The following is a 25,922-nucleotide window of genomic DNA, read 5'->3' as shown; positions in this document are numbered from 1 at the left end:
CGGGAAACCACCGCGAAATACATTTTGAAATGCAGCCTGACTCCCCGCCTGCTCGCCCTCCTCACTGCCCGCTTTGCAGTGCCTCCTCGCTGCGCGGCTCTTCCACTCCTGCTGTGCCCCCAACCTGAACTGCCCAAGGGTGGCTCCTCCTGGCGCGCGCACCTGCCAGGGAGGTGCCCTCCCCCCGCGCACCCACCCACCCTCTCTCCCACTCCCGCTCCCCCCCCCCCCACCGCGCGCCTTTCCGTCTCCTGGCGGGCGCCTGGGAGGGGGCCGATCCCTCCCTGCAGTTTGCACGATTAAAATAATAACGCGAGAGTTGCAAGTTGCTGCTTCCCTCTTTCTCCGGCTGTAAAACTGTCAAAGGGAGCGAGGAGGAGGAGGAGAAGGAAGAAGAAGGAGAAAAAGAAGAAGAAGAAGGGAGCGGGGCGGGCGGGGGGTGTCTGGAGAAAAGAAGCGCGCGCGCGGTGGGGGGGGGTCTCCGCGCATGAGCCAGCTGCAGCGGCGGCGGCGGCGGCGCTTTGGCCGGGCGGATCGCGGCGGCTGTTGCGGGCTGTGCGCGCACGGGGGGCCCTGCGGACGGGAAGCGCTCCGCCCGCCCGCCCGCGCCGAGGTAAGGGAGCCCCTTCGCCACCCAGCCCTCGCCTCGCCTCCCCGCCCTGCTTCCCTCCGGCCCTTTCCCACCCCGAGCCTGCCCGGCCTCCATCGCCACCGCCGCCTCCCCAGGGCTTGGCTGCTTCCTTTCGCGGAGCGGAGAGAGAGCCGGGCGGGCAGCAGAAGCGCCGGCCGCGAGCAGGAGGAGGAGGAGAAAGGTTCCCTCTTTCTTTCTCGCCCCCCCCCCCGCTCTCTCTCGCTCTCCCCTCGCCTCTTCTCCCATCCCTCGCTCCCTCTCCCTCCTCGCCTCCTTCTACATAAAAAGTCGCCATTTTGCTTCACTGCTTTTCCTTGGCTTTTAATTATTTATTTTGTATGCATAATTTTTTTTTTAAATTTTGGAGGAGGGGGGTGGCGCGGGGGGGGAGAGGCGGGAGCGGGGACCCGTGCCTCGAGAGCTGTAGCAGTCGTAAGGGTGGTTCTTGGTTTGCAGGCACACGGAGGAAACGATCGCCCGGGGGTGGGGGTGGGGGTGGGGTGCTCCCCCCACCCCCGCCGTCCCTGCTCCCCCTCCCCCTCTCTGCGAGGAAAAACAAATCTCATTGCTGTCTCCTCCACACCCTTGCATTTTCTTAATTATTTATTTTCGGGAGAGGAAGAGGGGAAGAAGGAAACCAACAAACAAAAAACTGGAAAAAGAAAGTGGGGCGGAGGGGGGAGGAATCGATGCCTGTTTAAAAAAAACAAAACCCAACGAGTTAGAGAAATCTAGGCAGAGGGGAGAGCAAGAGAGAAATCGGAGGGGAGACACAACATCTTCCAGTCCAGGGCTGGCTTCTCCCTCTGGGGTAGAATATGCTCCCCCCTTGCAAACTAAGCAGCCTGGCCTTGCAGCGACAGGTGGTGTAAACCCCCCCCCAAACACACGCAGCAGGTGTGTTGCCCTGTGACTGACATGACCCTTAGGGAAGTGGAGCCCAGCCGAGGGGCAAAGGGCACGGGAGCAGGTCACCTGGAGGTCACTGGGCAAGTGGGGGGGGGCTTTTGGGCTGGCAAAGAGGGTCTGCTGTCAAGGGCAGGGAGCAGAATCCTGGGGGCACCTCAGGTCAGGTCAGGTCAAGGTCAGCAGTCCCCGATCCTGGAAGAGAAGGAAAAAAGAAGGCCGTAGAGACTGAATCACCCATGGTGGGGGCACTGGATTGGGGAGGGCCATGAAGAGCAGGCAGACTCACGCGTAGACCGATGCGATCAGGCTCTTGCACAAGCAACCCAAGTGACTTCTGGGGGTGCCAGTATTTTTTAGGGCTGCCAGTGCAGAGGAGTGTGATCTGAGTGGAACATCCCCAGGCCCCCAGCAGAGAAGATGAACATTCGGAGCTGCCTTCTATGGAGTCAAACCTTCAGTCCGTCTAGCTCAGTCTTGTCTACTCTGGCTGGCAGCAGCAGCTCTCCGCAGACTCAGACAAGGGTTTTTCCTAACCTCTTCCCCAGTGGCTGCTACTCAGCCCTTTCCAGAGGAGACCTCAGAGGTGGAGTCTCTGCCCAAATGCATGCAAGGCTTGTGGTCTGCCACTGAGCCTTGTGTGGCTATCCTCTGGGAAGCTGGAGCACCCCGCACGGATCGTGCGCTGCATGTGCTTGGGACGGCAGAATGGCTTGGGTCTGCCTTGCATGTGCTATGGGCCCTCCTGGGTGGTGAGGAACCATGTGTCGCTTTCTGACAGATGCTGTTCTCGGGCAAATCCAACTCCCCACAGTGTGGCCCTCAGCCAGGAAGGGCTGGCTTTGGGAAAGGCAGGCGTTCTTGGCTCAGACACTTCCACACTCTGTGCAGGGAGAGCATAGCCTGTATTGCCACCTTCCCTCCCACTAACAGTGCTGCTCAGCTTCGGCCATTCAGCTATTTTTTTTTTTAATACAGCTCCCATAATTCCTAATCACAGTGGCTAATAGTTAGGGATTTTGGGAGTTGTAGGCCAACATCAGCAGTAGGGCCAAAGTTGAGCAGCCCTGCGTGACTAGGACAAGAGCAGACAACCACTGGCCCTCCAGCTGTTGAACTACAACTCCCATAATCCCCAGCAATGATTTACATAAGAACAGCCCTGCTAGATCAGGCCTAGTCCAGCATCCTGTTTCACACAGTGGCCCACCAGATGCCTCTGGGAAGCCCACAGGCAAGAGGTGGAAGAATGCCCTCTGTCCTGCTGTTGCTCCCCTGCAACAGGTTGAGAGGCATCTTGCCTCTGAGGCTGGAGGTGGCCTAAAGCCACCAGGCTAGTAGCCATCGATAGACCTGTCCTGATTTATTGTGGCTGCAGATGATGGGTTGTCGTTCAGTAACAGCCAGAGTGCCCAAGACTGCCTGCTACTGTGCTAGTGCAAGGGCTCTCAGTCTTGGGTACTCAGACGTTGCTGGACTCTCAGTCTTGGGTACTCAGACGTTGCTCCCATCACCTCCAGCCTTCAGTCATTGTGGCCAGGGCTTAGGGGAGCTGTAGTCCAACAACATGTGGGGCCTGGAGGCTGGGAGCCTCTGCACTATCATGTCTGCAGGGCTTGGAGACAGGAGATAACGGATTGTCGGGATATGGCCTTAAGAGAGGCCCTAACCCCACTCCCACGTTTTGTTGGCAGCCTTCATATGTGCCTCAAATGCTCTTGCATTCAGTTGAGTTGGGGCCACGTGGTGCCTCCTCCCTTTGCCTCAAAACCCACCTTTCCTATCTGAGCCTCAGGATTTTGAACAAACCCCATAAGCCTAGCATTGGCTGCTAGCCATCATTGGAACCTCCAGGTCCAGAAGCAGTGTGTGTCTCTGAACACCAACTGCTGGGGGACAAGCCAAAGGGGCAGCCAGCGCTTGTGGGCTTCCTGGATGTGTCAGAGACAGGATGCTGGGCTTGTCTGGCATCTGGTCTGATCCAGCAGGGCTCTTTGATTATAATGCATAATGGAACTGGCTTACATTCGTTCCTTGTTACCCATGTCTCGCCTTGTAAGCTCCTTGGGGCAGATACTTGTTCCCTTCCCACCACCCACCCCCGCTCTTTTGCTTGTATTAACTCTGAATTGCCATGTGCGTTGGTGACATTGAACAACCGAAGATTCTGGCATGAGCAAGGCAGAGCTGAGAAGGAAAGTCCCTGATGTTTTAATGTCTTTGAATCTTGCCTCCCATTTCAGAGGCATGAGAACTGAGACTGAAAGAGGGACTTCGCAAAGGCCACAGATGGAGCCCATAATGGGGTCATGACTCTGCTATCCCAGGTCCATGCAGGTGCTCTGGTCATCTGTCCAGAAGGCCTTTGGCAGAGAGTAAGCAGGGTAGAGATCCGCAGAGCGACTGGACTGTTGTTTCTACAGCTTGTTAGGGGCTTTTCAGTTCTTGTCAGTAATGATGGATCAATGGCATTTAGTATCCTTTAAAATTATCATTATTGTGCGTTCACATTTGCTTTTCTGCGTGTGAGCAGAATGGTGATGGTAATAGTTGCTAATCCTCCAGAAAGAGCAGCCTTCAGTTAATCGTATGCACAAACAAATCCACAGTTGCACTGATGGAGCAGAATTATACCTCTTTTAAAGCTTATCTTTTAAAAACTGCTGTGCAGGAGATCTGTTCCATTCAAAATACAGTACGCGTCCGACTCCTTCCTTCCTTCCTTCCACTTTTCTTTTAAGTGCAATGTCTGCAGAAAAAAAGTCCATTTAATTTAATTTAATTTAATCTGTTCTTTGTATAGTGGATGTAGGAATAGTGCTCTTGAGGTCCCATGTCCAAGAACTTTCATTTTAAGAAAGTTCCAAAATGGTACACATGTTGCACAGAAAGAAAGAAAATTGTAGAAATCACCAGGAGGCTAGGAGGAGGGGAATCCCTATGGTCGGAACTACGTGTAAGAAGGCAAACATGGGGTTCCACCCCCCACTCCTGGCGCTTGCCTGAAATAGCTAATGTGGGGGTGGGGGGCATGGCGGGTGGACTATCAGGCAGCGGGGGGGCGGGGGTGATTAACCCTTCCCTTGCCCACCACTTTTCCCACTGCCACTTGGTGGCCTCTCTCAGCCAGGCACCAAGACTGGAAGTAACTTGGCTGAAGAGGCTTGGGTTCAAATCCTGCTCAGTCATGAAGCTCATTGGCTGACAGCAGAAGAGGCCTGCTGGATCAGACCAAACTCCTCTTAAGTCCTGCATCCTGTTTCCCACAGTGACTAGCTGCATGCCTCTGGGAAGCCAAAAAGAAGGACATGTAGACAAATGGTGTTCTCTCCGACCATTGCTTCCCAGCAGCTGCTATTCCAGAGCGTACTACCTCTGAACCTGGGGGCAGCATCCAGTCATCATGACTAGTAGCCATTGATGGACTTCTCTTTCATGAATTTGTCTAATCCCATTTTTAAATCATTTAAACCCAATTCAGACATTTTGCCAGGGCTGCTCAACTTCGGCCCTCCTGCAGATGTTGGCCTACAATTCTCATAATCCCTGGCTACTGGCCACTGTATCTGGGGATTATGGGAGTTGTAGTTAAAAAACAGCGGAGGGGGACCTAGGTTGAGCAGGCCTGCATTATGGTGTACAAGCGTACAGATGTTTGTACACACATGTGCGTATTGGGGTGAATGACTGTACCTGTGTTCATTCTAAAACCTGGATACAGGCCCTTCAGAAGCTTTTGACAGATAGGAAGTGTGCTTCTGTACCTGCGTTCAGCATGACTGTACCTGTGTACAGATCTGTACCTGTGAACATTGTATATTGATGTATGATTGTTGAGCATAACATGTGAATGGGCCCCTGGCCTTGTGGCCATCCCCATATATTGGAGCAGCAAGTTCCATAAATTAATTGTAAGCTGTTTAAAGAAGTACTTCCTTTGGTCTGCCCTAACTGTGCTAAATGTGTAAAGAGGTGCCTTTTAAGGGGGGGGGGCTCTCCTGTATTTAGCAGGGGGAGAGCAACTGTCCCATTTCAGAGTAGCATGCAGTATTTTCCATTGGCTGTTGCTGTATCTCTCTTGTGTGTTGTTCTTTTGATTGGGAGCCCCTTTGGGACAGTAAAGTTTGTTTGTTTGTTTATATTTGATTCATATACTGCCCTTCCAAAAAGTGGTTCAGGACTCCCCCCCCCCCCCGCTATGTGCACTGCTTTGTGAACTTTCGTTGAAAAGTGATATATACTGTAAATATAAATACATCTCCTTTCAATTCCTTATTTCATTGAATTCCTGAAACCCTGATTTCAGAGAGGGAGAAAAACCTCTCTCTATCGACTCTCTCTACACCATGTTTAATGTTATAGATCTCTATCATGTCTTCCTTTAGTAATCTTTTTTTAAACTAAAAATCTTCAACTGCTGTCGCCTTTTCTTGTAAGGAAGATGCTTCAGCTCTTGATCATTTTGTTTGCCCTCTTCTGCACCGTCCCCAACTCTAAAGTAAAAGGTGTCGTGGAGTCGGTGTCGACTCCTGGCACCCACAGAGCCCTGTGGTTTTCTTTGGTAGAATACAGGAGGCGTTTCCCATTGCCTCCTCCTGCACAGTAGGAGATGATGCCTTTCAGCATCTTCCTAGATTGCTGCTGCCCGATAGAGGTTTCTCCCATAATCTGGAAGCCACCTAATGGCACAGCGGGGAAATGACTTGATTAGCAAGCCAGAGACTGCCAGTTCCCAACTCTACAATACCCTTTTAAAAAAAGATGTGGTGACATTGGGCCATTCACTCTTAGTTTAGCCTACCTCTCAGAGGAGTTGTAACGATACAGTGTGGTGAGGTGTCTTTGTAGGGAGGATGCCCCCACCCAAAGTAATAAATAGATAAATAAATGCCAGGATAGTGTTTAGCTCTAATCTTATAGACTAACAGATTTATTGTGGTGTGAGTTCTAGAAGGGAACAGCTGCTTTTCTCAGATGTCTGAAATAAACCTGGTGAGAATTCACACACACACATACACACATATACACAGAGTTTTGGTGGATGTCTAGGAATTGTCTAGTGCAGGAGTTCTCAACTTTGAGTCCCCAGATGGTGTTGGACTACAATTCCCATCATCCCCAGCCACAAAAGCCAGTCCAACAACATCTGGGGACCCAAGTTTGAGAAGCCCTACTTTAGTGTAAAGGGCCTCTTCATCCACACACACACACACACACACACACACACACACACTCCAGTGTGAATGACTCTTTCCTGTGGTGGGATCCTGTGTACCTGGGGGTCCATGTGAATGATGCTATCATGTGGATAGCAGTGCTCATGGGGTCTTGCCCACCTGATCAGCAGCCCCACCTCTCTGGTGGCTGTTGGAAACAGGATGTTGGACTCTGGACGCTTGGACTGATTCAACAGGGCTCTTCTTAAATTCATGTGACTCAGCAATAGTTTTTAAAGTCGGTGGTCAGGAAGGTAGTGCCTCTTCCTTATGAAGAACAGTTTAGCCATCCATGTTTCATGGCTTTGTTCCGTATTTCTTAGGCTTGTGACAGCTGAAGGCCTTCTCACACCACCCCCAGGTTTAAAATGGGAGCCACGATCTCTTTCCCCTGAAAAGGTTTACTTTTGAGTGCATTCCCCCCAATAGGGCCAAGAGGTACTTTTTAAAATGGTGGCATCTCGGTTGCTGCTGCCAGGGACATCTCAATGTGTTATCCTTTCTCACTAGCTCCTAGGCAGGGTAGATCTGATGTAGTACCATGGGGAGAACGAGAGAAGGTTTTTTGGCCATCAGTAATACGGAGGCCAGAGAGGCCTCCGTTTAAAAGAAACCTTCACTCATTTCAGCTTTTTCAAGCTTTCCGGCCCTTCAGGGGCCGGGACAGAGATACCAGAGCCTAAAGAGGCTCCTGGAGTAGACAACATTTCCAATATAGAAGCGCTGGAAACTACAGGCAACAGTCCACGCAACCTAAACAGCCAAACTCTCAGCAATGACATGCAGATAACCAGGTTGGGGGGACGCCTTGCCAACTTCCTTCCCGCCTGGGAATCTTCCGCCACAGACAACTGGGTTCTAAGGGTAGCCCAATATGGGTACAGGATAGGACTGGACACACACACACACAGAGCCCAGGTTCCTGCTGACTCTCATGGTCAAAGCATTTGGGGATGCTACCAGCCATTCACCATCTGTTAGAAATAGGGGCAATGGAGCCAGTTCCCACACCCCAGGAGGGAGGCGGTGTCTATTCTGTCTTGTTCACCGTCCTAAAAAAGGACGGATCCAGAAGAGCAGTTCTAGACCTAAAGTTCCTGAACAGATGGGTCAGGTGAGAACAATTTCTCATGGAAACCTTAAGATCAGTGTCAGAGGCTCTGCACCACCTGGACCTCCTGGCATCGATAGATGTAAAGGAAGCCTACCTGCATGTCCCGATACACCCGGACAGCAGAACATTTCTTCACTTCATGTGTGCCGGCCGCCATTATCAGTGCTCTGCTCTGCCATTCAGCCTGTCCTCTGCATTCCGCGTGTTCACAAAGGTGTTGGCACCTCTGGTGGCGCCCCTCCGTCTGCGTGGGGTCTGGATATTCGCTTAACTGGACGCCCTGCTCATGCAATCACGCTCAGTACAGGAAGTGCACCAGGACTTGGCACTACCCATGTCAGTGCTGGATCAACACGGGTTCTTAATAAACCGACAAAAGAGCCAGCTGACACCAAGCCACAAGCTTCACCACCGGGGCATGGTGATAGACATGGTGATAGACACGGCACAAGGGCACCTCTTCCTATCCCAGGACCGATACACGACACTTACAGCAGAGGTAAGACAGGCCCTCGCAGCACCAGCAGCCCCTCTGAAATCACTGGCAAGACTTCTCAGTCTCATGATGGCAACGATAAAAGTGTTTCTGTGGGCTCGCCTTCACTTGCAAGAATTGCAGTGGTTCCTGTTACTACCTCACCAGTCAGCCATCGCAGGGAAAAAGAGGATGTGACTGCCCATACCTCCTCAGCTATGCAAAGCTCTCCAGTGGTGGCTATCACCAGGCAATTTCCTACAAGGGAAAGAGTTCCTGCACCCCCCCAAAGCTCATAGTGACCACGGACGCCAGCAACAGGGGCTGGGGAGCACATTGTCTGTATCTGTCAACTCGGGGTCTGTGGGACCCCCAGGAGAGGGGACACAGCATAAACTGGTGGGAGCTGCACGCCATCTGACTAGCACTAGAGGCATTTCAATCGACAGTGTAAGGAAAGCACGTGTTGATAAAGACCAACAATACCACGGCCAAAGCCCACATCAATTGACAAGGTGGAACCGGTCCAGGTCTCTGTATCAGGAGATGACTCTTCTTCTTAGGTGGGTGGAATCCAATCATTTCCATAACAGCTCACCACGTAAAAGGAGAGCTGAATCTCATCGCCAACTGGCTGAGCAGGGAGGACCTTCACCTGGGAGAATGGTCCCTGAACCCACTGGTTTTCACACAGATCACAACGAGGATGGGAAAACCCATCATCGACCTCTTCACAAACCCCAGAAAACGTGAAATCGCAAGCCTTCATGGCCAGGTTCCATTGCAGGGAGGCAGCCGCCGTGGACGCACTCTCGAGCAGATGGCCACGGGGGCTCCTGTACGGCTATCCTCCAACACCCTTGCTGGCCAGGGTCCTAAGAAAGATACATCTTCTTCGGGCATAAGTCATCCTGATAGCACCGTTCTGGCCCAGAGGGCCCTGGTTCCCAGAACTTCTGCATCTGGCAACAGAACCCCCGTGGGAACCCCCAATCCTCAGAGATCTCCTCACCCAGGGCCCGGTAAATCACCCCAACCTGGGCTGGTTACAGCTTGCCGCTTGGAAACTGAGTGGCAACTCTTGAGCCACCATCGTTACTCCGACTAAGGACCTAAGGACACTTGGCAGACATATCCGCACCTTAAAAGATTCCTGCGAGGGGCCATGCTATTATCACCCCCAGTCATTCACAGATTCCCGACATGGGACCTGCATGTGATTTTAAGGGTGCTGCAATCCTCACAATTTGAACCCATCTCCACGATCCCAGTCAGGGTCCTGTCATTTAAACTGGCCTTCTTGGTGGCCATAACATCGGCCAGATGCATTTCGGGATTGAGAGCGTTATCTATTAACAAATCTTTCTGCATATTCCAGAAAGACGCTGTCAGGCTGATTCCGGACCCATTTACGCCCTAAGATGGTGGCGGTTTTCCTTGAGAAACAGTCTCAAGACGTGTTTCTACCGTCCTTCTGCCCTCACCTGGTTCACCCAAAGGAGAAATTGCGGCACGAGTTAGATGTACGCCAATGCTTAAAGAGATACATGGAGAGGTCAGCCTCCTTTCGGACTACAGGCACGATGTTTTTCTCCTTCCATCCGAGCTCCATGGGCTCAGCAGTTACTTCTGCTACAATCGCGAAATGGATCCGGGCGTGTATGGTCACGGCTTACGAAGCACAACACCTAAAGCCACCTTCGCACGTCCCCACACACTCTACAAGGGCAGCAGCAACCACGGCAGCTTTCTCCTCCAATGCGCCAGTGCAAGACATCTGCAGGGCAGCGACCTGGTCTGCCCCATCAACATTCACCAGGCATTATAAAATAGATTCCCATGCCTTGGCTCAAGCGGCCTTCGGCAGGAGGGTGTTACAACGGGTCCTTCCCCAGGAATAGGCAAAAGCGCTCCCGCCCTGGTTGGCCAAGCTGTGGTATGTCCCACTGAGATGTTCCTGGCAGCAGCAACCAAGAACGGAGCATTTGGCTCACTTACCGTGAAGGCTTCTTCTGGTTGCTGCTGCCAGGGACATCTCGGCCCGCCCAGTTTTTGTCGCGCTTGCCTATCCCTGAAAGGAATCGCTTATTACAAACCATGAGGCTCCTGGCTCCTCTGAGGGTACTGGTGTCTAGACTAGCTCCAGACAACGTTACATCCTTCCTATCCTCACACATTGCAGCCTCTGCTATACTGCAACCTCTGATACTCCTTGAGGCTATTTCCACGATCAAGAGAAATCGGGCGAGGGGAACCTAGCCCGATTTCTCCTGACCGTGAGAACCACCGGCCTCGCAGGCGAGCCAAGTGGCCTCCAGGTGGTTAATCCGCCAAAGTAACCCTCCCCTTAAACTGCGTTTGCGGAGCGAGTACTCCGCAAACCCGGTTTTTAAAATCGTGAGTAGCCGCGGCACGACTCCGTGCCGCAGCTACTCACGAGAAGACCTCCGACCGGCAGGCTGAAAAGCTGCCTCTCGGCTTGGGGGTCTCTCCAGCATGCTCTGTGCGCTTGCGCAGGGCATGCTGGAACTTCCAGGGGCCACGCGGCCCCCGAACTCCACAGCCCTGGCCGGCTCCGTGACGGACCCGGCAGTCGTGGGGGTGGCCACTGCAGCCGCCCAGAGCAGACTATTGCTTGTCTGTGGGGAGAGCAGGCAAACCCCCTAGAGGCTCTTCACACTAATCGTGTGAAGAGCCTCCTTATGTGTCGTAATGTACTGTTTGCTTATTCCTTACCTGTCTTGTCCCGAAAGAACTGGAACGGGGGTATCCCCCTCAGCCTCAAGTGGGCGTGTTTTCGCCTTAATGCGTCAGATCTGTCCTGCCTAGGAGCTAGTGAGAAGGGATAACCCATTGAAATGTCCCTGGCAGCAGCAACCAGAAGAAGCCTTAACAGTAAGTGAACCAATGCGCCGTTTCTTATATTTAGCAACGGGGGAGCAACTATCTTGATCCACACTAGCATAGCATCCCTCGCAGAGACTGTTGCTGGTTCCTCCCTTGTGTTGCTATTTAGATTGTGAGTTTCTTTGGGACAGGGAACCATCTTCTCATTTCTTCTGATGTAAACCACTTTGAGAACTTGGCGGGGGAGGGGCGGTTGAAAAGCATTATATAAATATTCTAAATTAATTAAATAATACAAAAATTAATTAAATAATACAAATTATGCTCCTTTAGAGGAATTCAGCCACCTAATGGCGCAGCAGGGAAATAACTTGCCTAGCAAGCAAGAGGTTGCTGGTTCAAATCCCCTCTGCTATGTTTCTCAGACTATGAGAAACACCAATATCGGGCAGCAGCGATATAGGAAGATGCTGAAAGGCATGATCCCACACTGCATGGGAGGAGGCAACAATGGGAAATTTCTCCTGTATTCTACCAAACAACAACAAATATTTATATACCGCTTTTCAATAAATGTTTCCAAGTGGTTTATATAGAGAAATAACAAATAAATAAATAAGATGGCATAAAGACAACCACAGGGCTCTGTGGTCGCCAGGAGTCCACACCGACTCGAGGGCACAACTTTACCTTTACTTTAGAGGAATTCACCCCAGTGTTTCTGCATCTGCTTTTGTTCTGGGTGTGTCCTGCGGACTGCACCTGGCACTTGGAGCAGAGGCACGACAGGTGCCCCCACTGAGGGCAGGTCATTTTGCTGTGTCTTATATCAAGAGTGGCTGAGGCCAGTGCATTAGCTTAGTGGTAGAGCATCTGCTTTGCAATCAGAAGGTCTCAGGTTCACTCCCTGGCAGCATCTCCAGGTAGGACTGGGAAAGATTCCTGCCTGAAGAAGCCCTGGAGATCTGCTGCCAGTCAGTACAGACCATGCTGACCAAGCAGACTGTATCAGTCAGCTTCCCGTGTTCATTTGGACTGTGATGGCCTTCGTCATGACTGGGCCATAACAAGACAGCTGGGCTTCTTTTGTGCAGGAATCCATAAGCCAGTAGCTTCCTGTGTGGTCAGGTTTTCTGCTTCATGCTTGCTTGGTCATCTGTATTACAGCACAAGCAGTGTTCTCTCTGATTTTCCCCCCATCTGTTTGCGGAATGAGTTTTGTTCTGGGCGGCAGTATCAAGGCAGTGTGCACGCACATGGATTCGGAGTGGGGCCTTCCTGAATCAACCTGAGCGGGATCTAAAATGAACCGAGTGGACCTCCAAAAACTTGTGAGTGCACGGGCGCGCACGTGTGCACACCTTAGAGGGAACTCTGAGCACAAGTGGTGTAAATCCGAATTACCATCTGCTTTGCACGCAGAAGGTCCCAGGCTCAGTCCTGGGCGTATCCAAGAAGGGCTGGCAAAAACTCCTGCCTGAAACCTTGGCGAGCTGCCACCGCTCAGCGGAGACCATACTGAGCTAGATGAACCGATGGTTTGACTTGGTATGTCAGGCCGCTTCCACTGAGTCAGACCCTGGGGGCACCTGCCTTATGATGTCTACACAGACTGTCAGTGGCTTTCCAGGATTTCAGAGGGGTCTTTCCCAGGCACACCTGGAGAGGCCGAGGACTGGAACTTGGACCTTCTGCATGTAAAGCAGAAGGTCTTGCTAACTGGACAAAGAGGCACCTTTTACCGTTTGAGTCTCTTTATTTAGCAGGGGGAGAGTAACTGGCCCTATCCACCCCCAGCACAGGACCTCCAGTGACTCTTGCTGGTTATGTTTCTTTTTAGATTGTGAGCCCTTTGGGGACAGGGAGCCATCTTATTTATTTATTATTTCTTTGTGTAAACCGCCCTGAGCCATTTTTGGAAGAGAAGTATAGAAATCGAATTATTATTATTATTATTATTATTATTATTATTAATAGCAGAATAGAAGATAGCAGAATAGAAGAAAAAGAAATAGAAAAAATCACCAAATACAAAGATCTACAAATTGAAATTGAAAGGCTGTGGCAGAAAAAGACCAAAATAATCCCAGTGGTAATTGGCGCCCTGGGTGCAGTTCCAAAAGACCTTGAAGAGCACCTCAACACCATAGGGGCCACAGAAATCACCATCGGCCAATTACAAAAAGCAGCTTTACTGGGAACAGCCTATATTCTGCGACGATATCTATAACAATTGACAATATAATTCTGGCATCCCAGGTCCTTGGGAAGGACTCGATGTCTGGATAAAACAAACCAGTCAATAACACCTGTATGACTGTGTAAACAAGAAATAAATACTCAAACAATAATAATAAGTCAATCAAACAGTATAGGAGGAGAAAAGAGGCCTTGAAGAATATATAAAGGACAGTGAAGAAGATGCACTGAAAATGGTCAATAACTAGAAACTATTCAACACCAATGAAAGAAAGCAGGCCTACAAGAAAGAACAAGTCAAGAACCGAGCAGAAAAATGGAAAAATAAGCCCCTGCATGGTCAATATTTGCCCAATATAAGTGGAAAATCAGACATCACCAAGACTTGGCAATGGCTTAAGAATGGCAACTTGAAGAAAGAAACAGAGGGTTTAATACTGGCTGCACAAGAACAGGCACTACGAACAAATGCAATAATTGCAAAAGTCGAAAAATCCACCACAAACAGCAAGTGCCGCCTTTGTAAAGAAGCAGATGAAACCGTGGACCACCTAATCAGCTGTTGTAAAAGGATCGCACAGAATGACGACAAACAAAGGCATGACAAGGTAGCAGGGATTATACACTGGAACATCTGCAAAAAAAAATACAAGCTACCTGTAGCCAAAAATTGGTGGGACCATAAAATTGAAAAAGTTGTAGAAAATGAAGATACAAAAATATTTTGAGACTTCCGACTACAAACAGACAAACATCTGCCACACAATATACGAGATATAACTGTAGTTGAGAAGAAAGAAAAACAAGTGAAAATAATCGACATAGCAATACCAGGGGATAGCAGAATAGAAGAAAAAGAAATAGAAAAAATCACCAAATACAAAGATCTACAAATTGAAATTGAAAGGCTGTGGCAGAAAAAGACCAAAATAATCCCAGTGGTAATTGGTGCCCTAGGTGCAATTCCAAAACAACCTGAAGAGCACCTCAACACCATAGGGGCCACAGAAATCACCATCAGCCAAAAAGCAACTTTACTGGGAACAGCCTATATTCTGCGACAATATCTATAATAACAGCAACAACATTGGTGATAAAATCCAGCCATCCCAGGTCCTTGGGAAGGACTCGATGTCTGGATGAAACAGACCAGTCGGTGGCACCTGTCTGAATGTGTAGATAAATGATAATAAAGCGAGTGCTTTTCCAGTACGCCATGGCTCTACGTGTTCTCCTGCATGGTGAATCCGGAGTTGTCTGACAAGTGACAACGTAAGAGAACGTCTTCTTCGTTGTGAACCCCACTGCCCATTGAGATAATCAGGAGAGGTCTGTCTGCATTTGCCACCGGCTCCTCTGGGGGCTACTCAGGGACGGGCCTTCTCCGTTGCTGCCCCAAGGCTTTGGAATGCACTCCCTAGTGAAATAAGAGCCTCCCCATCTCTGACATCTTTAAAAAAGTCTCTAAAGACGCATTTCTTCACCCAGAACTTTAACTGATATTGTTTTGATTGTTTTAATGTTGTTCTTTAGAATATTGTTTTAAAATTTTAAATTGTGTTTTAAATTTCTTACTTTTAAATTTTTTGTTTTTGTTTTTAATTAATGTTTTACTTTTAATCTTGTTAAGATGTAAGTTTTGGCCCAGAGATGTAAGTTTTGGGCGGTGTAAATATATGATAGATAGATAAGTAAGTAAGTAAGTAAGTGGTAAGGCCTTTGCTCGTTTTCCATGTGGCAGGGGAGTAATGGCAGGAGATAGGGCACGCGCCCTCAACTCCTGTCTGTGGCTTCCAGCGGCATCTGGTGGGCCACTGTGCGAAACAGGATGCTGGACTAGATGGGCCTTGGGCCTGATCCAGCAGGGCTGTTCTTATGGAATGGCAGACTGTCTTAGCAAACCACATGATGATGTCAGCTGGTTAGGAACGTAGGAAGCTGCCATATACTGAGTCAGACCACTGGTCTGTCTAGCTCAATATTGTCTACCCAGACTGGCAGCGGCTTCTCCAAGGTTGCAGGCAGGAATCTCTCTCAGGCCTAGCTTGGAGATGCTGCCGGGGGCGGGACTTGGAACCTAGATGCTCTTTTCAGAGCGGCTCCATCCCCTGAGGGGAATCTCTTACAGTGCTCACACTTCTAGTCTCCCATTCATATGCAACCAGGGTGGACCCTGCTTAGCTAAGGGGACAAGTCATGCTTGCTACCACAAGACCAGCTGTCCTCTGGAGATTCCCCCAAACTGCAGAGCCCCAGTGGCTAGAGATGTCCATACAGATTCTCTGTGGTTTGCTCCTTCTGTCCTTCCAAGCATTTGAAGATATTTCAGTACCTGTAGGTCTTGTGAGCATTATTGAAGAGGATTTGTGTGTGTGTGTGTGTGTGTGTGTGTGTGTGTGTGTGTAAGTATCTTCATTTTTGAGGTTTTTTTTAAAAAGTGTTTTAAAGAAATTAAAACTGCTTCAATATGTCCAAGGTTGTAGTTGTGTGGAGGGGGATTGTGGAGGTGGGAAGGTAATAAAGTGTGTGCATATATGGGTGTGGGTGTATGTGTGCACATATATTTATTTATTTACTTGCTTGCTTGCTTACTGCTGCTTTATGAATAGAAATTGTTTCTCTTAGTTTCCAGTTTTTCTGAACACTGTGGAGTTAGTGCAAGCATGCGCGTGAATGATCTGATGAATCTACGTTCTCAGGAACAGGCACTGCAGTAATATTGCAAGGAACAGTCACAGTCTGTCATTTTCATTGCCACCATTTTTATTCTTTAGTTCATAATTCACTGTTTTCATTTCCCACTTTTTAAAATGCCGTCACAGGTTTCATGCACTCGTGCGCATGAATGATTCAGCCCTGTGTGACGAATATGTACTGCACTTAAATGCCACAATCCAGCTCTAGTAGTGCCTTAAATAGGTACTACCCATGACTAGTTTCACCAGAATGTGGACGGGGATGTTCATTCTGGATGAGCATGGCATTGGAAGCCGTGGAACACAGGAAACTGCCTTATAGCAAGGCAGACCATTGGTGCCTCTAGTTCAGTCCATTGTCCATTCTGCCTCATAGCAGTTCTCCAGGGTTCCAGGCAGGGGTCTTTCTCAGGCTCAGCTCTACCTGGAGATGCTGCAGGGATTGAACCTGGGACCTTCTGCTTGCAAAGCAGATGCTCTACCATGGAGCTAGAGCCCCATCCTGCAAGAGGACAGAAGGTATCCAATTAAAATGTGTATTCTGATATTCGTCCAGTTTTCTCTTCGTAACTAAGGAAGTGGCATGCTCATGGAAACCTGCTTCCGTGTGTGGATCTCTTCAGCTGTATCAGAGTGTATGAGTGCAATTGTAGATAACTGGAAATCCATTCTTTTACAAATTAATATGGGCTTGCATATGTTCATGTGCTCACATGGAAAAATTTTTTAATGTGCATTTTAACATGGGGTGTTGAGCATCAGTGCACACTTTTTTCTTTTTTTTAAGGGAAAGCTGCATAACTTTTTCTCTAATAACATTTGAAGCAGATATGAGAGAAAGACAAAGAACTGTAGTTCTCATGTCCAGGCCAGGAGCATTCAGAACTGCGACATAGGCTGTAGCCTCTGATGCACAGTTTGGATTCTCCCTGCTAAAAGCATCACCTAATAATTTTAATACTGGATTTTAAATGTTTTTAATCTTTTACATGATTTTAATTGATTGATTTAATGTTTCAAATGATTTTAATCGTAAACCGCCCAGAGATGCAAGTTTTGGGCGGTATAGAAATATTCTCAATCAATCAATCAATCACCTGTGAACATATGTTGCTGCCTTATACTGAGTCAGGCCATTGGTCCATCTAGTCCAGTGCTGTCTGCTCTGGCTGGCAGACTGGAGCCTTACCCATCATCTTCCAACTAATAGAATAGATAGATTCTATCAATAGGAGATGCCAGGGACTGAGCCTTTTGTATGCAGACCAGATGCTCTACCATGGCCCTTCTGGACTAGAGGCTGAGCCAGAGGGGAGCCAGAGTGTCTGCCAGAGGGGAGAACTGTGGGCACAACCCAGAAAGTGGTAACATTGGTCTGCACCAACACTTCCTCCCTTCTGGCAGACACATGAATGGGGCCTTCCTTGCCTTTGAGCCCTGGGAAGCAGATTTTCTGTGGAATTCTTCTACCCAAGATTCTCCAGACAACCTCTCCACCACATGGGATTTCAGGGGATGAGGCTGTAGCTCAATGGCAGATCATCTGCTTGGCATGCAGAAGGTTCTGGGTTCAGTCCCTGGCAGCATCTCCAGGTAGGGCTGGGAAAGACTCCTGCCTGAAACCACTGCCCATCACAGTAGACATTATTCTGATTGGTCTATGCGGGCGCTGGTCTATGGGAGGAGAACTGGTCTTGTGGTAAAGGGAAAGTTGTGCCGTCGAGTCAGTGTCAACTCCTGGTGACCACAGAGCCCTGTGGTTGTCTTTGGTAGAATACAGGAGGGGGTTACCATTGCCTCCTCCCGTGCAGGGTGAGATGATGCCTTCTTCCTATATCGCTGCTGCCCGATATAGGTGTTTCGGGATTCGAACCGGCAACCTCTGGCTTGCTAGTCAAGTCATTTCCCCGCTGTGCCATTAGGTGGCTTGGTAGCAAGCATGAATTGTCCCCTTTGTGAAGCAGGGTCCGCCCTGGTTGCATACAAATGAGACACTACATGTGTAAGCATGGTAAGAGATTCCTCTTCGGGTATGGGGCCGCTCTGGGAAGAGCATCTAGGTCCCAGGTTCCCTCCCTGGCAGCATCTCCAGATAGGGCTGGGAGAGATTCCTGTCTGCAGTCTTGGAGAAGCCGCTGCCAGTCTGTGTAGACAATACTGAGCTAGATGGATCAATAGTCCAATGAGAGGTAGAAGGCATCATTCATTCCTATAAATTCCTCCAAGGTGGTTTGATTCATCTCTAACATGAATGGAAAGAATTTGCAGATTGTGTACCCAAACACACAGTCCTTGCTGTAAGGTTGGTTTCTCTTATGTGAGGCATTCCATTTTAGCACTTTAAAAAGCCCAAACCAGATTATAATAAGTACCAATCAGGATCGCCACCCAATGTCTTGGCTAATCACTTCTTTGGGACAAGCCTCGCGTTATATTTCTGGGGCCAACCTCACTCCCCCAAGCAGCAGTGTGACCATTTGCTTGCAGCAGCTGCGCTATTAATTAATAATGTCAAGCAAGCTGACTGGCTCCCTGCCTGAGACCACATTAGGCGTAATACCTGGGGAAGTTGACTTGAAGCAAAAGCAGACACGGGAGGAGAGCATCCAGGGAGCGCCTCTTATGTGGTGCTGCTGGGTTTTGTTTTGTTTTTCGGCCTCTAGTTTCTCTGGGACTATTGGAGCCCAGCAATTAGGACTGGGGGCAAAGCCAAGAAGTGTTGGAAACTGGAATCATGAAGAAGGAGGTTGGAGGGTGCAAGCCCATGGGTGGGGCATAAAGGTGGAGAGAAGTGTGCATGCCATGTGTGGTAAATACATATGATGATTGGTGTGCAGTTTTTGCACTATATCTCAGTAATTTTATAGATATCTTAAGCTTCCTGGCTTTTGACTTCCTTACAAGCACTGGAGACATGTAGCATTTTTGTAATGTTTAATTTCTTTAAAAATATATGAGTAGGCAGGCAGCAAATGGACAGTCTTCCCGGTGAATTCAGAGTAGACGTGAACCAGGGACCTCCCAGCCCGCCTGCTTATAACCACTATGGTACACTGTCTCCTTCTCTGAAGTTTGTGTCCTGTAGGCAGCCAGCAATGTGGGAAGCAGTCTGATTCAGAGCAGCAGGAAGGCGGGGATGATGCTTTGGTGGTCAGTGGGCCAGCTGGCAACCTTCTGCGGGCTAGATTTTGCCCCAACGACTGCCAGTCGGTAGTCCCTAACATAGTAGGAGGATGGAAACCAAAGCACTGCTTGGGGCAGTTTGGTTGCTCAGCAAGAAGTCCCCACGCTGCCTTGGGATACAGCCTGTGTTTTGAACAGAGGAGGGCTGAAAGGAGCAGAGAGCGAAATACTTGTAGCAATGGCTGCTCCCCACACCATCTTCCTTGAAATGGAACACGCGCACAGTTGTGCAAGAGCACTTTTGTGCAAAACACAAGAATTGTGCAAGTTGTGCTGCGGACTGTGTTGCCTGACCCTTGCCCTTGATGGTTGGTGAAGGCTGCTAGGGAGCGGCTGGGTCCATGGGTGGCAGGGGTGGTGAATGCCAGTGTTTCCTCTCACAGGGATTCCCAGATGCTGTTGACTACAACTCCCAGCATCCCCAACTGCAATAGCCTTTGCTTGGGGATTATGGGAATTGTAGTCAACAACATCTGGGGATCCCTGTGAAGGAGCACTGGTGAGCGCCTCTCTGAAGCAGGGAGTGGTGACCCTTCAGCTGCAGGAGGCAGTCGTCAGGCCCCTACTAAAAAGCCCTCATTGGACCTAGATGATTTAAATAATTTCTGGCCAGTTTCTAACCTCCCTTTCTTGGGCAACATGTTGGAGAGTGTTGTGGCGTCTCAGCTGCAGGCAGCCCTGGATGAATCTGATTTCTTGGATCCTTTCCAGTCTGGCTTCCGACCTGGATACAGGATGGAAACTGCCTTGGTCGCCCTGGTGGATGACCTGCGCCAGGAGATAGATGGAGGGAGGGAGTGTGACTCTGTTGATTCTTCTGGACCTCTCATTGGCTTTCGATACCATCGACCACGGTATCCTTCTGGGACGTCTCTCTGGGTTGGGACTTGGGGGCACGGTTATACAGTGGCTCCGCTCCTACCTTGAGGGTCATACTCAGAAGGTGGTGCTGGGGGATGCTTGCTCCACCCCTTGGCCTTTGGGGTGCCACAGGGATCGATTCTGTTTCCCGTGCTGTTTAACATCTACATTAAACCTCTGAGAGAGGTCATCTGTGAGTGTGGGCTGTGGTGCCCTCAATGTGCTGATGACTCAGACACCAGGGAGGCAGTGGATGCTCTGAACTGGGGCTTGGAGGCTGTTCTAGACTGGATGGGGGCAAACAAGCTGAAACTGAATCCAGATAAGACGGAAGTGCCCTGGGTTGGTAAAACTGATTATCTGAGTAGTGAAGTAAATCTGGTCTTGGATGGAGTCACGCTCCTGCTGAAAGACAAAGTCCTCACTTTGGGGGTGTTTCTGGACCCAACACTGTTCTTGGAGGCGCAGGTGATGGGGGTGCGCGGAGGTGCCTTTTCCCAGCTACGGCGGGTATGCCAGCTGAGACCTTACTTGGAAAAGTCAGACCAGACCTCAGTCGCTCATGCTTTGGTAAAATCCAAATTGGACTTCTGCAACTTGCTCTACATGGGGCTGCCCTTGAAGATGGTTCGGAAGCTTCGGCTGGTCCGGAATGCTACTGCAGGGATGCTTGTGGGCACAAGTCGCTTCACGAGTATTACACCCATCCTGCGTCAGCTTCATTGGCTACCGGTTCGCTTCCGGACTAGATTCAAAGTGCTGGTCTCGATCTTTAAAGCTCTACACAGCTTGGGGCCAGGGTACCTGTCGGACTGCAGTCGCCCTTACAAACCTGCCAGGGCCCTTGATTCATCATCTCAGGCCTTGCTCATGGCCCCACCACTAACAGAGATCTGATTGGCAGGGCCTTTTCCGTTGTGGCCCCTCAGCTCTGGAACACTTTCCCCGAAGACCTACGCTATGCCCCCTCACTCAGTGTTTAAAAAACAACAACAATTAAAAACACATCTTTTTAAAGAGGCTTTTTAAATGTTTTATCTGCTGCTTATATCTGGTAGGTTCTTTAGTTTTTAGTTTTCAGCTTTTTAAATAACTTAACTTCATTCATTCATTCATTCATTCATTCAGTTTCTATACCGCCCCTCCAAAAATGGCTCAGGGTTGTTTACACAGAGAAATAATAAATAAATAAGATGGCTCCCTGTCCCCAAAGGGCTCACAATCTAAAAAGAAACACAAGATAGACACCAGCAACAGTCACTGGAAGTCCTGTGATTAAGTCCATAACTTAATTTGAAACTTAAAAAAAAAAAATTCAATTGTCATTTTAACCTGAGCTTTTTATAGCCACCTAATGGCACAGCAGGGAAATGACTAGCAATCCAGAGGTTGCTGGTTCAAATCCCCGCTGGTATCTTTCCCAGACTATGGGAAACACCTATATTGGGCAGCAGCAATATAGGAAGATGCTGAAAGGCATCATCTCATACTGCGTGGGAGGAGGCAATGGTAAACCCATCCTGTATTCTATCAAAGACAACCACAGGGCTCTGTGGGTGCCAGGAGTCGACACCGACTCGACGGCACACTTTACTTTTAAAGTTGTTTAACGTAACTTGTTTAATTTTATTAGTATCTTATTTTACACTGTATCTGTTTTATTAATGTTGTGAGCCGCCCTGAGCAGCAGTGTACTGAGGGTGGGGCGGGGTAGAAATATTTTAAAATCAACACATAAGTGCCACTGTGTGATGGACAGCCTTTCTTTCCAATGGCCACCCATCATGCAGCTGTGTTTGCACAACTCTTGCTCTTCCGCAGCTTCACACATGTTCCGTTACAAGGCAGACCCAGCATTGCGCAGTATGTCAGCTATTGTTCCAGGTGGAAAAGCAAAGTCACCTGCTGTGCATTTTGAGCGGAGTGAACAGGTTTATTTTTGAACTCAGGGAGTCTCCTCACGGTGCCGGCGGAGAGCCCTTGAACTAGGATTTGTCTATGAAAATGGGCACAATGGGATGGTAAGCAAGCTTGTGTGCTTATGTAGGCCCCAATCCTTACTACCGCCATACTGACAATAGGGTTGATGGCAAGATCAGTTTCACTCCATGGCCAGTTGACAGAGATGATTGGCTAGCTTATGCGTAGGGCACAGGCTAATATTCCAGGTCCAATGCTTGGCATCTCCAGTTAAGAGGATCTCATGTAGCATAACTGAAAAAAACTCTGCCTGAGACCCTGGAGAGATGCTGCCTGTCAGAGTGCACCAGACAGGGCTGGATGGATAATGGTTAGATTCAGTATAAAGCGGGTTTAGGTTAGAGTCCATCCATTCCACTACATAACTGCTCCATTATTCTGTGGGTTCTGCTCCGTTAGAATTACAGATGTTGGAATGTGGGCAGTAGATTTTCCTCTGTATCTGCCTCACAGTAGCCATTAAAAAGCAAGATTTCTCCACCGTTGGTGCTCCTGTGGAAAATTGGGAGGGAAATAAATGAATAAATAATAATACTAAAAATATTTCTGGCTTTTAGCAGCATAAAAGCAATACATTTTAATTTTTGAAAAACCCACAATTGTACAATTCCACCATTGTGCAATTCTGCAGTTGTACAGTTTGCAGATAATAAAATGTGAATAAAAGCCTGGTTTGGAGGTGCGTCTGCAAGGAGAACTTCTGGCAATGAGAGTCCTGGTTCAGCAAATGAATCTGGTCAAGTGTAGACTTCAAATCCAGGCTGGTATCCAGCAGAGACAAATTCCATGTCCACACAGGCGAAGGGTTCCCAACTTTAGGTACACAGATGTTGGACTACAACTCCCATAACCCCCAGCCACAGTGGCCTTTGGCCACTGTGGCTGGGGAGGATGGGAGTTGTAGTCCAACAACATTTGGGCACCCTGATATAATCAGTCACCATACTGAGTTCAGCTGTGTTGTCTGAATTCACCCCCAAACTCAGATGAAACTGCCCATGGGTTTTCTCAGTTACTGTGCAACCACGATGATATGAACGTTATTTTCTTTAAATAACAAAGTTGATGTCCACATTCCTGCAGAATCAACTCTGCATTGGAGACTCTAGTCTGCAATGCATAACTCTGACATGGCTATTGGGGATCTTAGGCTGATTTACTGATTTAAACATTCTTCAGTCATAGCTGCTCTGAGGTTGAAAAATTCTTCCAGCGGGACTCTCCCTTGATGCTCATAATTTTAGAGGAAAGACCAGTTGAATTATTAATACAGAGAATTTAGATAAGATTCACATTTCTCTGTTTCGAACTGCTTCCCATTAATAGGGGAAATTGGAAATTTATCATTTAGATCTCATTAAAATTCACTCCCCTCCCCTTCTGATATCTTGTAGTGAAAATGAGAAAAGGAACAAAGCACAGACTCCTCTTGTCTGTTAGGTCTTTCAGAGAATATAGGCCATCTTTCTTTAATAAATTATTTGCCTTTGGATGTGGAGAGAACATTGGCTGTATAATACATGGGGTTGTCTTGTCCACATCAGTATAACAGTTGTAGGGGTACATACCAGTTGCAGGGGAGTAACAGCAGGAGAGAGGGCATGCCCTCAGCTTCCTTGCAGCACCTGGTCGACCACTGTGTGAAACAGGATGCTGGACTAGATGGGCCTTGGACCTGGCCCGGCAGGGCTATTCTTATGTTCTTATATTTGGAAATACCTGGAAGCTTGTGAAAATCTGCAGAAAATTCGGGTTTCTTTAGTCAGAAGTAGAGTGCATAAGAAATAAAGTACCATGTGGGGTTATAAGAGTTGTTTCATCCTACTTCAGGCATTCTTAAACTTGGATCCCCAAATGTTGCTGGACTACAACTCCCATCATCCCCAGCCATGGCAAAATGCTTAGTGAGAGTTATAGTCTAACACCATCTGGGCACCCAAGTTTGAGAACCCTAACCCTGCCCTACATGTTGCTGTGTAGTTCTTGGAGTATGTGTATTATTTCCTGGTTAATGGTGTCACTAAAAGGAATATAGAAAAAGCTGCTCTTCCCTGCTTCAATGAGAGTGATAAGTAACTAGAGTATACTTAAAGCAACAGAAGAAGAAAGAAGTCCAGTAGCTCCTCCTTCTCCATCTCGCTTCAGGCCCTTCCAGTTTCCTTTTTCTGCAAGAGGGAACTTTCAAACTTTGGAACAGGTAGAGCTGAGATGCTTTTCAAACATGATGATAAGTGTTAATGTGTAGCTCTCCATCCTTGCTCTCTCCTTGAACAATCAGCGATGTTTGATCCCATTCTCCTCTCTCTTCTGCTTTCAGCCAATGGCGGACTCCTATTCCTACAGGGGTGGGAAGAAGATTGCAGGATCCAGCAAGAACAGCACAGAAAAAGAGGGCAACAAGACAGAGCTGAAGATAAACCCAGCATATGAGCAATCAAGGCTTGGTAAAGATGCATGTCATCCGTTCCAGATGGGGCTACTTTTAAATCAAGAGCAACACCATGGGGAGAAAAGTCAAATACTAGAGAGTGCATAATGAGATACTTCTTGATAAATGAGCATTCTGGTTAGAGGAACTCCAATGCAATATTTCTACCCCTCTGGAGAGGAGGAACAGCCATTCTCAAATTAAAGATTCTCGGGCTTTTATCTGGATGAACTTCTTTGAGTTGGGAGATGGGGAACCTATTCAGGTCTCCCCCAGCTTTGTAAAAATTGCAGGTCAGTTGTTTTCCTTGTGTTCTGGGAAGAGGCTATTCAGAGCCTGTTCCCAAGCCAGGGAGGAGGAGTACCACCGACTTGCAATCCTTACTTTGCCACTATACATGCCAATGGTTTCAAATCAGTTTAACCGTCATGGGTACCAGACAAGGATTCCTGAGAATGTAGTTTTGCGAAGGAGCCAGCAATCTTTAAGAGAGAATATTTCCCTCCTTACAAAACATTTCCCAGAGTTTGCTGATGGCAGCCATAATGGCTAAACTATTTTGACGTTGGCTTCACTTCATAGTGCGCAGGGCACCTTTGTGTAAAAGGGAGCAGGAAGGGCTGGCCAGGGAGGAATTTTTATTTTATTTTATTTTATTTTACATTTATATCCCGCTCTTCCTTCAAGGAGCCCAGAGCGGTGCACTACATACTTGAGTTTCTCTTTCACAACAACCCTGTGAAGTAGGTTAGGCTGAGAGAGAAGTGACTGGCCCAGAGTCACCCAGCTAGTTTCATGGCTGAATGGGGATTTGAACTAGGGTCTCCCCGGTCCTAGTCCAGCACTCTAACCACTACACCACGCTGGCTCCCTAACTCTCCCAGGAGCATGGGAAAGGAACGCAGAAGAAGGAAGACTGCAGGGGACAGCAACCCCATCTGAGGCTGCAGCAAGCAGCCCTGGGCATCTTGGGCCCACACAGTATAACTGGAGATGACATATAAGCTCATGTTGTACCTGCGTTCTGATGTGTATGTTTGTGTGAATGACTGTAAAGTAAAGGTAAAGTGTGCTGTCAAGTCAATGTCAACTCCTGGCGCCCACAGGTTGCCTTTGGTAGAATACAGGAGGGATTTACCATTGCCATCTCCCGCACAGTATGAGGTGATGCCTTTCAGTATCTTCCTATATCGCTACTGCCCGATATAGGTGTTTCCCATAGTCTGGGAAACACACCAGCGGGGATTCGAACCGGCAACCTCTGACTTGCTAATCAAGTCTTTTCATGACTGTACCGGCATTGATTTTAAAAGTGAACCTGGATACAGGCCCCTCGAATACATTGTACAGATAGGAAATGTACTGGTGTACCTGTGTTCAGCACAG

At 48.6% G+C, this 25,922-nt stretch overlaps 1 protein-coding gene across 7 annotated transcripts in view; it reads left to right on the top strand.

Moving 5' to 3' along the window:
* Nucleotides 1–375: 375 nt before the first annotated feature.
* The window catches only part of ZNF512B (zinc finger protein 512B), a 64,319-nt gene continuing 38,772 nt past the window's right edge, over nt 376–25,922 (top strand). For 4 of the 7 annotated variants that reach the window (XM_053248919.1, XM_053248917.1, XM_053248916.1 and 1 more), the window contains exons 1-2: nt 376–613; nt 24,426–24,552. In XM_053248919.1, coding sequence (XP_053104894.1) covers nt 488–613; nt 24,426–24,552 — 253 coding nt within the window. In that variant the 5' untranslated portion in view covers nt 376–487. Of the gene's footprint in view, nt 614–21,410; nt 22,150–23,054; nt 24,306–24,425; nt 24,553–24,590; nt 24,830–25,922 lie in introns of those variants that run through there. The other 3 variants (XM_053248920.1, XM_053248921.1, XM_053248922.1) reach the window with 3 other exon arrangements.

This window comes from Hemicordylus capensis, chromosome 4 (assembly GCF_027244095.1).
Source record: "Hemicordylus capensis ecotype Gifberg chromosome 4, rHemCap1.1.pri, whole genome shotgun sequence".
Classification (NCBI taxonomy): Eukaryota; Metazoa; Chordata; class Lepidosauria; order Squamata; family Cordylidae; genus Hemicordylus; species Hemicordylus capensis.
This window is presented reverse-complemented; position numbering and strand designations above follow the sequence as displayed.